The sequence below is a fragment of the Camelina sativa genome, chromosome 2 (assembly GCF_030686135.1).
Source record: "Camelina sativa cultivar CO46 ecotype springtype chromosome 2, ASM3068613v1".
Taxonomy (NCBI): domain Eukaryota; kingdom Viridiplantae; phylum Streptophyta; class Magnoliopsida; order Brassicales; family Brassicaceae; genus Camelina; species Camelina sativa.
In genome coordinates this window covers 1,706,411-1,719,305 of record NC_141881.1, presented here as the reverse complement: position 1 = coordinate 1,719,305, position 12,895 = coordinate 1,706,411, and the positions used below count along the sequence as shown (strand labels likewise).

At 39.5% G+C, this 12,895-nt stretch overlaps 5 protein-coding genes across 10 annotated transcripts; 2 read left to right on the top strand and 3 right to left on the bottom strand.

Annotated features, from left to right (window-relative positions):
- The first annotated feature begins 295 nt into the window (after positions 1 to 295).
- LOC104714143 (co-chaperone protein p23-1) lies at positions 296 to 2,552 on the top strand. Its single transcript, XM_010431405.3, has 6 exons — positions 296 to 458; positions 1,023 to 1,209; positions 1,299 to 1,455; positions 1,562 to 1,662; positions 1,756 to 1,942; positions 2,142 to 2,552. Exons 1-6 carry the CDS (start codon positions 454 to 456, stop codon positions 2,252 to 2,254), a joined length of 750 nt encoding a protein of 249 aa, XP_010429707.2. The 5' UTR covers positions 296 to 453; the 3' UTR covers positions 2,255 to 2,552.
- Positions 2,553 to 2,607: 55 nt separating this feature from the next.
- Positions 2,608 to 4,133, bottom strand: LOC104714132 (phytochrome A-associated F-box protein). Its single transcript, XM_010431395.3, has one exon. It carries the CDS (start codon positions 3,734 to 3,736, stop codon positions 2,729 to 2,731), a length of 1,008 nt encoding a protein of 335 aa, XP_010429697.1. The 5' UTR covers positions 3,737 to 4,133; the 3' UTR covers positions 2,608 to 2,728.
- Positions 4,134 to 4,279: 146 nt separating this feature from the next.
- LOC104714117 (serine/arginine-rich splicing factor SR34B) lies at positions 4,280 to 7,741 on the bottom strand. 4 transcript variants are annotated; one of them, XR_755715.3, is made up of 14 exons: positions 7,556 to 7,741; positions 7,232 to 7,327; positions 6,927 to 6,992; positions 6,761 to 6,835; positions 6,530 to 6,665; positions 6,403 to 6,449; positions 6,253 to 6,310; positions 6,083 to 6,132; positions 5,929 to 5,985; positions 5,629 to 5,852; positions 5,303 to 5,404; positions 4,814 to 5,216; positions 4,569 to 4,672; positions 4,280 to 4,480 (listed from the first exon to the last, which is right to left on the bottom strand). XR_755715.3 is itself a non-coding variant. In XM_010431377.3 (13 exons), exons 2-13 carry the CDS (start codon positions 7,316 to 7,318, stop codon positions 4,477 to 4,479), a joined length of 942 nt encoding a protein of 313 aa, XP_010429679.1. In that variant the 5' UTR covers positions 7,319 to 7,327; positions 7,556 to 7,741; the 3' UTR covers positions 4,280 to 4,476. The 4 variants fall into 4 exon arrangements, 2 of the variants coding, with proteins under 2 accessions (XP_010429679.1, XP_087320695.1); XR_755716.3 differs by having other exon boundaries at positions 4,814 to 5,205; positions 7,556 to 7,693; XM_010431377.3 differs by lacking the exon at positions 5,303 to 5,404 and having other exon boundaries at positions 4,814 to 4,847.
- Positions 7,742 to 8,157: 416 nt separating this feature from the next.
- On the bottom strand, positions 8,158 to 10,459 carry LOC147948085 (uncharacterized). Its single transcript, XM_087492863.1, has 4 exons — positions 10,342 to 10,459; positions 9,795 to 10,112; positions 8,722 to 8,791; positions 8,158 to 8,659 (listed from the first exon to the last, which is right to left on the bottom strand). Exons 1-4 carry the CDS (start codon positions 10,457 to 10,459, stop codon positions 8,158 to 8,160), a joined length of 1,008 nt encoding a protein of 335 aa, XP_087348989.1.
- A 213-nt stretch (positions 10,460 to 10,672) lies between these two features.
- On the top strand, positions 10,673 to 12,545 carry LOC104714099 (uncharacterized). 3 transcript variants are annotated; one of them, XM_087479596.1, is made up of 4 exons: positions 10,673 to 11,575; positions 11,926 to 12,037; positions 12,172 to 12,268; positions 12,359 to 12,545. In XM_087479596.1, exons 1-4 carry the CDS (start codon positions 10,900 to 10,902, stop codon positions 12,533 to 12,535), a joined length of 1,062 nt encoding a protein of 353 aa, XP_087335722.1. In that variant the 5' UTR covers positions 10,673 to 10,899; the 3' UTR covers positions 12,536 to 12,545. The 3 variants fall into 3 exon arrangements, with proteins under 3 accessions (XP_087335722.1, XP_010429661.1, XP_010429667.1); XM_010431359.2 differs by having other exon boundaries at positions 10,764 to 11,575; positions 12,172 to 12,505; XM_010431365.2 differs by lacking the exon at positions 12,359 to 12,545 and having other exon boundaries at positions 10,764 to 11,575; positions 11,926 to 12,179.
- The last annotated feature ends 350 nt before the right edge of the window (positions 12,546 to 12,895 follow it).

The following is a 12,895-nucleotide window of genomic DNA, read 5'->3' as shown; positions in this document are numbered from 1 at the left end:
TATGTGAATTTATCAATTAACACGACTCACCTTAGTATATAACCTAATCTTTAAATTACCTAACACATTACAAACAAAAACTTGAATTATAATTTTGATTACAAGATTTTCAAAAATAATTTAAATTTCGGCTAAAGAGACTATATGAGTCAGAAGAGAACAGTCCACTCACAAACCCTAAATAACAACCGTTCCATCTCAACCGTTGAACCTGTAAGCAATACACAGCCTTCCAACACGTGTCACCGTTGAGATTCTTTGTGACCCACCGTAACTACGATACGCTAGCATGTAGAGGAAAATCGCTTCGAGCACTATAACACAATCTATGCGGAGCAACTAGAAAGAGAAGTCTTTCTCTCTCGATCAAGCCAAGTCTAAAAAAATCTTTGCGTCACCGTTTGTGTTTTCTCTCTTTAGGGTTCTTCTTCTTCTACAGCTTTTCCAGTAAACATGAGGTAATTAATACGAAAATCCTATTTCATCGCTTTTATTATCTTATTGGGATCTTCACCTAACTCTTCTTCCATCGTGCTTCTCAGATTCATTCGTGTGTTGTTGCTTTGTTTCACTTCAATTTTTCATTTTTACTCATGGGTTTGTCTTGGAAACTTGGTTTCTTTCTAGTATCGGTTGATTTAGGGCTACGCTTTCATTGGGTTCCTGAGGATTCGGGGAAAAAAAAATTAGGGTTTTTAATTGGGGTCTAGGGTTTATTGTGTTGGGGGTCCGAAGTTCACTTTACATTGTCGCTATCAATTGTTTATGAATAAATTTGTATCAATCTCTTCTTGTTTAAGTTTAAAGCTTAAAGCAGTTGAATTTAGGGTTTAGGGTTTAAGTTTGTGTTATCAATGTGGTTGAAGATTTATTGGTCTTAAATGATGTTTCTGTTTTCAGTGTAGAATCAAGAGACAGTTTCGTTTCTTGGATTTGTATATATAGTTGGTAGTTCTCTTCTTTTATGTTGGCTAATATGGTTTTAGACTTATAAGGTGATTGTTTTTTCATGTATTTTACAGTCGTCATCCTGAAGTGAAGTGGGCTGAGACTACCGACAAGATTTTCCTCACTGTAGTATTAGCAGATACTAAGGACACGAAGGTCAATCTAGCCCCAGAAGGAGTTTTTGACTTCTCTGCTAAAGTTGGTCCAGAAAACCATCTCTATGAGCTTAAACTCGAACTTCACGATAAAGTCAATGTTGAGGTGAGATTCGTAGACCAACTTTGTCTCATTCTTTCGTTAGTTTACCTATTTTAGTTCTAAATCTTTCATCTTTTTTTTTTTCTATACAGGAAAGCAAGATCAACGTTGGTGAAAGAAGCATATTCTGCATAATAGAGAAAGCAGAGCCAGAAAGGTGGAACAAACTACTCCGTGTCGGAAAGCCACCACACTATGTCAAGGTGGATTGGGACAAATGGGTAGATGAGGATGAAGAAGGCAACGCTGGTTAGCATTCCTCTTAAAGCTTATAGTTGTATATCTATCCTTCTGTATACTCTCTGTACGTCAATTTAGGATGTGTTAACTTTTGTACTCTTTTGTTTTGTTTTAGGTGCTGGAGATATGGATATGAGTGGCATGGGAGGCATGGGAGGCATGGGAGGAATGGGAGGTATGGGAGGAATGGGAGGAATGGAAGGAATGGATTTCTCGGTTTGTTTCTCACTTGTGATCATTGTTTATCTTCTGCTTCATATTTACTTAGCTTTGAGAAATGACTTCATGAGCAATCCTTGCTTCTTGCAGAAATTTGGGGGAATGGGCGGACTTGAAGGGCTCGGTGGCATGGGTGGAATGGGTGGAATGGGTGGAATGGGTGGACTCGGTGGTATGGCCGGACTTGAAGGACTTGGCGGCATGGGTGGCATGGGTGGAATGGGAGGAATGGGCGGTATGGGTGGAATGGAAGAGTTTGAAGACAGCGATGATGAAGGTAAGAGTTTTGAAGATCTTTCTAGTTTACGTTTGGTCACAGCTTCTTAATGAAACGAGAGCATGAGTTGATTGACTTTGTTATTCAAGCATCTCATATTCCATTTTAGATGTTAAGTAGTCTTAGGAAACATTTTGTATACTTTGTTCCTCAACAAAATGCGAAACTTAAGTACTGAAACATCTGTTTGTAATTGCAGAAGAAACAGCGAAATCAGGAGACAAGAAAGATGATGCTGTCAAGGTGGAAGCTCCTGCAACAGAGAAGGCACCAGCTGAAGAACAAACAACATCTGTTAAATCAGACAAGTGAAGACACTGTTCTAGTCTTCTAGAGATGAAACCATATGGTGGTATTAGTAGCTTTTTCAGGTTCCATGAAACCCTCTGAATTACTACTCCCTTCTTTATAAGAATGTTGTTTACTCTGTTTTCCTTTCTATGGATTTGTCATCCGTTTAAGTTTCTGCATTTTGCGTGATGATATGGTTTCCAAAACATTCCTCCTGGACTTGCATTATTTTGGTTTTGACATAGAGTTTGTTTAAGCAGTCTTTCTATGTGTAACTGCCAAAGACAATCTACTAGTAATCTATCCATCTTTTTCATAACTTGAGCACTGAACATAAGCACTGATTGGTACTGAGCCAATCTTATTCACTCTAGTTTTCTAATCGAAGCTTCAACTTTAACCAGAATATGAAACAAATGATCATACGATTATTACAAACCTCAAACAATAGAGATGATAAAGACAGTACAAGAAGACCAAACAATCTTGTTTTGTCTAAGTGTAGAGAGGTAAAGCAGTCCAAGCACCAGAGACATGACCATTCTCACAAACATAAGCTCTCACAACGGGCTCACCATCATCATGAAACCCAAACACTCTTCTCAAACAAAACGATGAATGCAGATCCCAAGTCTCGTCGCACAAGCAAAACGCGCATTTCAAACCGGAGATCTTACTCCGGTGGTTACCGTCGTTGATGGTTCTCCAAACACGAGAGCGTTTGAAATCTTTGAAAACGCCTCTGAACAACATGTAGTTTCGTTTCTCTTCGACGTGGATACAACCAGGCCAATTGCAAATGTAGAGACAATCGCCGCGGAATCTACTGGCCAAAAGCTTGTTGCCTTGTTCACGGCTAAGGTTCCAAGCTCCTGAAGCTAAATGAGATCCTAGAGATCTACAAATCTTCCTTCGTTTCCTTACCGGAAGATCTCGTCCAGGTCTGATCTCACTCGTTTCGATTTCTTCTTCTTGAACGTCGGTTGAATCTTCCGGAGGAGCGGAGAGCGTATCGGTGTAGAGATCGTCGTAGAGAGACCAAAACGAAGTCGTTTCTATTCCAGATCCGACTGGTTTCGAAACTTCTCCGTCGTCGCAAGCTAGATCCGTCGGTGTAGGTTTACGATCGAGGCTTTGATCGGGACCTAGCTCACGTTCCAAACCGAAATCGGAGTTTTCGAGGAGAATCCCGGCGTGGAAGAGACCAGGACAACAGACGGCGAGTTTGTATAGAGAAGCCCAACCACCAGGAGGAGGAGGAGGAGCTAGGGATGGATCCGCAGCGTTGGATGAAGACGATGCGGCGGAAGGAGGAAGGAGATCGGAGATGACGGTGGGGATTGCGGAATAGCACTGAGTTTTCCAGCAAACGTTTCTAACAATAGAGGAGAATTTGGTGCAGACGCATGCAAGACGAGCCCAGTTTCTTGGATCGTCTTGGAGCTTGAAGAAGATTTTGAAAACTACGTCTTCTGGTACCAAAGAGAATACAGATTCAGCCATGGCTCTCTCTCTCTCTATCTCTCTCCCTCTTATCTCTCAGCTTCTGATTTTTATAATTTAATGGCGGCCACTTTCTTATCCAAATTCTTCTTCTCTTCTTCTGTTCTTCACTTGTCTTTGTAGATTCAGTAACGGATCCGGTACAGAGTAAACCGGGAATTTTAGACTGTGTGGATCACACATTCATGATTCCATTCACTTTACACTCACTCACAGACACAAATAATGCGGAACAGCTCCCCCGAATAAGACATCGTACGGATTTATACAGGAATGGTCTTTTCTGTGTTCGTTGATTTGTTTTCAAAAGTTATATACTATTTATCAAGTTGATATGTTTTTAAATACGACGAGACGAACTATTAAAATTTAAGAATGTCAATTGTGTTTTGAGATTTTTGAATTTGATTTGGCACTCGACAGTAAATTTAGCTTTAGCTTGGCTCATAAACTACTGATTGTGAACGATTTCAACTTATAATGTAAACATTAAACAACACAAGGCTATTAAAACGATATATTTTGGAGAAGCATCCACAACAAAGTTGCAAGTTGCAAATTTATCATTAAAAGAAAAAGAGAGTTCAAATCCCATGAGAGGTATAGTACCCCAGAATAACAATTGTTTTCAGCTTATCATTACTTGTTTTTAGTCACACCTACAAGATAAAAGAGATACCATCTTTAGGAGAATCTTCCAACAGACCCAGATTCTTTTACCTGATTATGAGATACTTCTTTTACCTGTAAAACAACAGTTGGAGAGAGATTAAGACAAAAGAGCGAGAACGTTCTAAACAAGTCTAAAAGGGGGTAGGGGTGTGTGCATTACCGAGATGGGCTCCAGCTCCTGCTTCTGCTCTTGCTCCTGCCACGGATAGGGCTCTTTGCTGGGCTCAGCTGCTTGCTAGGGCTCTTGCTAGCTTCCTTCTGAACCTGCACACACAAGTTTCACGATGGTGAAGATGTAACTAGACATAGATCTTGTCTTTTGGATACTATTATCGGTCGCAAAGCGGAAAATATTGTGCTGATAGTACAGCGGAATGAAATTTTGATAAAAATAGATGGACTTACAGATGGTAGAGGAGATCTTGACCTTGAACGAGATCTGCAAAAGTCCGAGAAACAAATCCAGTTTAATAATCCAATATGTAATCCGTGTTTAATAGCTAGCTGTTTCACCAAGACCCTTGATGCCTCATTCCATGTCAGACATCAAAGTGTCACAAGAAAGCCACACACAAAAAGACAACTTCAGACGATTTCTAGCAGATCAAAAAACCAACACACATAAAACAGAGATGGATCAAAGCAAAAATCTAATTCTATCAAACCCTGTGTCCAGAACAGCATCGGTTCCATGAGAATCCAGATCGCTTGTCCATATAGCAGGTAATGAAAATATCTTTCCTAGCTTGATGGATCCATTTTGATGACACTATTATCAATGCAATCCAATGTCTCCACTGTTACCAATCTAGCAGCAATGGACATTATCAGAAAACGAGGAGGAAAGAATGTTTTCAATTCCAAACTTGCCCATCTAAGAAAGAGCATATATACCTCTGAGACGAAACAGTTGTGTACAACCCAACCAAGATATCCATGATCCAGAATTCCAGATACTATTTCCCATATTTTAGTTGATTGTATGTATATCCATATCTAGGAAACAAAACCATTCTCAACAATAAAAGACCAGACTTTCACAACGAAATAAATCGTACCCTTAACTATAAGCAACCATCATTCTCAATCAACAACTATGAAGTCATCCCAATGACATCCTTTAATGAGATGTCAACAAACTTTAAAGGAAGAGCTAAGTAAAGCAAGCCTACGCTATGTTGGATATTTAGCATTAACATTAAAGAAGAAACGAAGCATACCCTCCCGGAGACAGTGACCTTGACTTAGAGCGGGAGCGAGACCGAGGAGATCTTGATGTAGATCTAGCAGGCGATCTACGCGAAGATTTAGCCTTTGGACTTCTGCTCCTGCTTCTGCTGCGACTACGGCTGTGGCTCCGCCCACGGCTGCGGCTGCGACTCTTAGAATAGGATCTTCCACGGCTGGGGCTCCTCGAATCCCTCCTTGAGTCATATTCTCTAACCTATAATGATATATAGGAAAATGGTAAGTGCAATAGAAAATGAATGCAGCTCTCAGAGTCCTTGTCTTTAACATACCCGGACATATCCATGAGAAAACGCATTCCGAAACTCTGTATCGTCAAGCTTTTTTATCTGTACAAAATGAAGAATATACTCATGTGTAACCAATGATGAGCAAGTTCTCACCAACACAAATAATCAAAGGATAGAAAGGAGAAGAACATCTCACCGCATACTTCATGTCCTCGTAGCTGGTATAATCTACGATTCCAGTTGTACCTGTAAACAAATAGGCAAAGAGTAAAGCATCCCACAGACTAGTTAAAACGGGATTCAAATGCTGAAAATACAAACAGGTTTAGACACATCTCTATTCTCGGGTAAGATATGAGGACTTACCTCTACCATCACGGAACACTTGAGAGAAACAGACTTCTCCTCCTTTACGCATGTGATCCTACAAAAAAGTAATTATGTCAAGATTCATTCAGGAATCTTCAAAACCACAAGAACTACAACGAGGAAACTGTTCCACAATTGAGTAGTCACCTTAAGGTCTTGCCAGGAAGCAGATGAAGGCAAACCTGACACTACAACTGCACAATTGAAAATATAAAATTTAGACATAACTCTTAAAGCTCTGATTATACAGTAATCCAAAACATATCATAAGTACCGCGGTACTCGGATCTCCTAGATGGGCCACGCCCACGACCACCATCACCACCATCACGACCGCCACGACCACCACCACCACTGTAACTACCACGAGCATCATGTGATGAACGCCTCCCTCCATGAGCTAGCTCCACCTACAACGGCCAATGCGCATCAATTATATTTGGCTACCAGTCAACAAAATACAAAGTATTGAGTTAAAATTACAGGGATTTAATGATTGACAAACCCGTAAACGATGCCCATCAAAGTCATAACCATCACGGCCATAAATTGCATCGTCAGCATCCCGAGGATCCTCAAACTAAAAGCACAAATATCATAAATTTAAATTAAATGGTTGACAGAAACTGCAAATCAACAACACATGCAGTTGCATAAAAAAAAAAGCTGACCTCAACGAAAGCATAGCCTGGAGGCCTCGGGGGAATCTTCAAATCAATTTGAACAATAGGTCCATACTGTAAAAAAAGGAAGAACAATTCTTAAAGCAAACTCGTTTCAAAACAAATCACAAGCCAACAATACAATATCTTAGACATATTGAAACCTTGTGAACGCATATACTTCAGAAACACAATCTGAATTCTTGATACAATAATTCAAGAAAACTCAAAAAACCGCAGACAAAATTAACAAAATTGTTCAAGAAAAACACAATTACAAGTACCAATCAAAGAAAAAGGAGTAATTTTTTAACCTTAATGAACAAATCTTCAACTTCTCTTTCGCGGATATCGCCGGGAAGGTTTCCGACGTAAATGGTTCTACTCGAACGGCTGCTCATTCTTTTTTCCTATACAAAAATCAAAAATTGAGATTCGAAACATCAATTGATCGAAAGGAATAAGCGATCACACACCCCAAAAAAAAAACTCAGTTGGATAATAATTTACAAAGAGGAAGAAAAAAACCCTAAAAATTGAAGAGACTCGATTGATCAATTAAATTCCAGTAACGATTTCGATCACCGGAGTGAAAAATTCGATGGAAGAAGAGGAAGAAGAGAGGCGAAAAGTCTCACCTGAATCAAATTGAGATCTGGGCAATGCTAGGGTTTCGAGTTGCCGAGCGAGAACCGAGAGAGCGAGAGCGAGAGAATGGGAAAGAGAGAGATTTAATAATACTAGCAGAGAGACTAGAGAGCATCACGTGCCTCACGTGACCTTTTTATCTTAAGTAACATTGCGTTTAGACTTTAAGACCGTCCGTATTCAGTTGACCCGTTTGGTAACATATTTTTATGAGTAAACCAATTCTTAAAATAGCAGAAAAATGTAATTACATGATTGATTTGTTATTTGTTATTCATTCTTTTAATACAGATTAATGGAATTCCATGGTTTCATCTTCATAATAAAAGGAGTCAACTTCCATTATAGAAATGATTTCATTTTTGTTGACCAAACAAATAAATGAAATAATTAATTTTGTTTCTTTATAAATTTTAATACGTTTTGTAATTTGTAATTTGTAAAATAGTTTTACAATTATAAATCTTATTAGAAAAACTGATGAGTATTTTTTATCATGGAACTCACTCAGTACCGGCGCTGATGCGGTGCCAACAGTACTTTTGCAATGGTTTTTTTTTTTTGGCTCAACTTCAACTTTCATTCACCTAAATCATATGACATATAGTTTATCCTTTCTTACAACACTTTTAATCCAACTAGGTTCTAAAGAGTATAACTTGGGATCATAATTCTCAAAAGAAAGAGATTCCCTTGCTACCCTATCAGCCACTTTATTACATTCCCTTGGTGAGAAAACAAGTTTTAATTCCTTAAAGTTGAGGAGCAGGTCTTGAATGTCTTGAAGCATAGGAGCAAACACTGGCCAGATTTCAGCATTGTTGATCAAATTGACTGCTCCCAAAGAGTCTAATTCTAGAATGATACGATCATAGTTAATGCAAGAGAGAGTCGAAAGTGCCTGTCTGATTGCCTCTAGTTCAACCTCCAAAACAGTTCTAGCCATTCGGATAGCCTGTGCTCCCAACCATAGAACCTCTCCACCTGTGTCCCGGAGCACCCACCCCGTTCCACTTCGCACGTCTACCCCATTCCAAGCTCCATCAATATTACATTTAACCCAACCGCTTGGAGGAGGGTTGAAAGGACCCAACCTTTTTTTTTATAATAAATACAATATATAATTAAGCATCCCATACTAATTAATTAAACCAACCCAAACCGCAACTCATCATTGAACCAATAACAACCATTAAGCCCAGCAGAAACACAACAATAATACAAAACTATCATAACATCGATACAATAACATTTCTAACCATTCTATCCAACAACCTAACATACTCTAACAATGGTTCCAACATCAATAACATAACCAACAACATACAAACGAGACCCTAGATCATCCTCCTCCTCATCGCCATGATTCCACGTCACATACCTGCACACCACAAACAACAATTGAGATGCGTAAGTATTATCACAAATACTTAGTGAGGCAATCCTCCCATCTACTAGGCTATACACACAAGCAACTGAGAAACCAACGTTTAACAAATAACAACCAAGCACCAACAAACCAGGAAAAACAAATGTCAGCCGCTGCTGACAGGAAGTGGTGTCGACCGACACTACCTAAGTGTCGATCGACACTCCCCACTTGGTGTCGACCAACACCTACTTGGTGTCGATCGACACCGGCTCTGTAACTCGTTTCTGCGCGAAGCCGAAAGTCGAAGATCCGTTGCCCAAATCCTCCAAATCGTCTGAACCTCATCCAAAACTCCTGGAAACTAATAGAATCCAACATCCAACCACAAAGACACAAGAATACAACACAAACAACAACAAAACAAGCAAAACAAAGGATTCTCAGGCTTAGATCAGCCATGGTCATGCTCACCTCTTTCTGCAGAAAGTTCTGACCCAACAGCGACGAATCCAACCCTTAGAAGCCTTTCCCTTTGTTCCTAGCACAAGATCTCCACTCCACAGCAACAGATCTCTCAATCCAAGCCAAGAGACTCCCAAAACTCTCAAGAACACTCTCTAACACTTTTTCTCCTTTTCACAAACTATCTGAAAACGGCCAGACTCTAAAACCCACGACGCTAGGTCGACTTTCCCTTTAAATACCTTGGTTTAGAGATTTCACTTAAACCAAACCTCTCAAATTTGACTATTTAAAACAATTAGGTCGAACCACGAATTGCTGGTGTCGATCGACACTATCCTGGTGTCGATCGACACCCAACCCCAAAATCCTCAATTTTGGTTCGCGGATGTTACAAGGGTTCCACTTTAAGTGTCTCGCTGCTCGCAGTTCAGGTTGTCTTCCGTCCATTTTCTCAGGACCTTTCCTTTGACTCCATTCATCAGCATCCTCTAAAGCTTTCTTCATCGTATCCTGAGAATTAAAGTCCTTTCCTTTAAAGATAAGATCATTCCTGACTTTCCACAGTCTCCACAATAACCAAAGAATAATTTTGTCCAGTCCATTAATATGAGGCACATTGGACTTGATATTCAGCACATGATCCATATTAGCATAGAAAGAATTAGACCAGATACCACCTGGAAGCGCCGGAATAGATGACAGAGCCCAAACTTGACGAACATACGTACAAAGGAACAGAAGATGATTACGGATTCCTCTTCAATAAGACACCTTGAGCAACCTTTCTCTCTTGTTAAATGTCGATAGGATTAGTTACTCGCCACTGAGATGCAATTAGTCAGGCATTTCCACAAGAAATGTTGGACTTTGGGACTGGTATCCATTGCCAAACTTGACTAATAAGGAGGTTTAGACTGGACTGGTCCACTTCTTGTATACGTGATCGGGTTAATATGATTTGAGTTTGTACCCAATATCCAGACTTCACAGAGTAATGACCAGTCCGTGCATAGTCCCACGTGTAGCCATCTTTCTGGTTTAAACCTCCTGGTCGCATAGTCCCACGTGTATAAAAAAAAAATTTATAAGATTTTGAGTCAAAAATAGTCTTAAATTTATGAAATCTACAATAAACACTTCAAAAAATTTTTAAAAAAAATTGCACAAGGTCCAACAAAAACTTGAGCGGGGCCTGAACTCACTGTAACTAATGCCGTCGAGCGAAAAAAACAGAAAAATAATATTATAATCGTAATCAAGATGCTTAAAAAAAAGACAGAAAAAATAGTAATCTTCAGAATGAGTTGGCTTCTTGTTTGCTCTCAAGTACAAAAGCAAATCAAAATCTCTTAAACCCAAAAAAGAACAACAACAACTCCAAAATCCACAACAGATCCATTCCCAAATCTAGATTTGCCCAAAGGGCAAAGGGTTTCTCTGGTTTTTTTGTATTTCACTTTCTGTGATCTGTAAAGTTGTAACCTTTATTAACAAAAAATGTCTCAGAAACCACATCTAGTGTCATCACGAAGCTCAATTGAATCTTGCACTTCACAGCTCCTCTCATGGCGACCATTTCACCGCTCCAAAACCCTAGACTCATCTGACCACCACCACCCACCTCACCAGCAGCAGACCAATGGGTTTCATCACTCCACTCCCAAACGCCCTTGCTTCTCCGATCGATCCACCTCTTTCTCCATCGATGCTTTCAGCCGTCTCTCACTCGCCGACGAGACGTTATCAGCTTCCAATTACAGCAGTAAAGGAAGTTTCCGGTTAGTAGCGAGGAAACGACGGCGGCGTAACTCGAGATCGGTGTCTGGTCGGAGCAGTGATCGGAGTGGGACTCGGAGGTGTTGCTCCATTGGAGCTCATGGGACTTGCTCGGATTTGCCTTTTGCCGTCGGTACGGATTCAAGTGGTGAGCTTTTTGGTGAAGCGAATTGGGGTTCTGATGTGAGTGAGGCGGCGAGGAATTCACGGAGAGAGCGGCGTGACTCCGGAGGTGAGAAGGAAGCTTCTGGAGGATTCGGGTTCGCTGTTGGGATTGATCCGATGGGGAATGAATCTGGGTATGGGAGTGAACCTGGTTACAGAGGTGATGCTGAGTTTGGTTATGGTGATGAGTTTGATGATGAAGAAGAAGATGTTAAGCCATTGTTTTGGGGAGGTACAGTTTCGAGTGTCTTTTTATAGCAACTGTGAGATTCATATTTTGATGTTTTAAAGATTAAAAATGGAAACTTTTTGATGTTTAGTTGCCACTTGTTCTGATCAACGACTCTGAACTTTGCTCTGCTTGTCTATTATGGTCTTGTCTGATGTAGCAAAACCAAAACATCAGTCTAGTCCGAGTTGGCAGATAGGAAAGGTGAAACATCAGTCTAGTATGAGTTGGTTATACATTGTGGAATTGGGTTTTAGCATTGTTAGGTCTTTAATTTGTCTGAAATGTATATGTATTCTTCTTGGTATTTTGACTTTGCTTGGTGATTGATGATTGTTTTGGATTTGAAGCAGATACAGATTCAACAATGGGGATGTCTGGTGATACGAAATTCTCAGATAGTAAACCTCAATTCAGGTGCCGGCGAAGAAGACAACATGACTATAAAACTGTTGATTCCATGAGGTGAGCACTACAAACCCATTACTATGCAATCGAAGCCGGTTAATGGGGGGAGCCAGTCTTGTCATTGACTCAATCAATCAGTGACATTACTATTCATATCAAAACCCAAGCCTGACCTCTGGTTCATTTTGAAGCTTTTCCGGTCTGGTTGAAAATGCGATCAGCTCATCCGCTCTCGTGATGATGATCCGTATACACAAGACAAGAAGTCTTGTTGGAGAAACTTTCCAGGTTTTTATATGTTATTTTGACTCCTGAAAATTTAGAGTGCTCTCCTCAAGTAAATTTTCTAAAACAACTGTACCATTTTCTGGTCATCAGGTTATCTCAAAGATTCAACGATCTGCTGAAATGTTACCAAAACCACAATGTGTGTATATTTGTATCGATTATTTATGTATCTATCAATATTTGAATTTTTTTTTTAAGAGTGTAAAATTTATTCAACCAATTAACTATTTTACAACATATGCATCGTTGATCGAAATTTTTTTTTAAGTTTAGAAAAGACTTTAGAACTAAAGAAGAAGATACATATCTGCAATATCTGATTATTAACAGTAGAGGTTATGTAGGCATGGAACTGGTTCATATAGGTAATGACTACAACTACATGTTACAACTTACAACAATCAATGAAAACACCAAATTTGGTCTATAGTCTTTTGTCTTCTTCTGTTGCTGATACGTATGATGTAGCAAAACGATATATCTGTTTTGTATTTTTTGTATATCGCTTTGCCGTAAGTCACACAACTAATAGGTTTTTTTTTGTTGTTTTCGCTTTATTTCAAGCTTACATTTTTATTGTCTTTTGTTGTTGGCTGATATATTTAGGCATTTTATGTACTTAGAGCA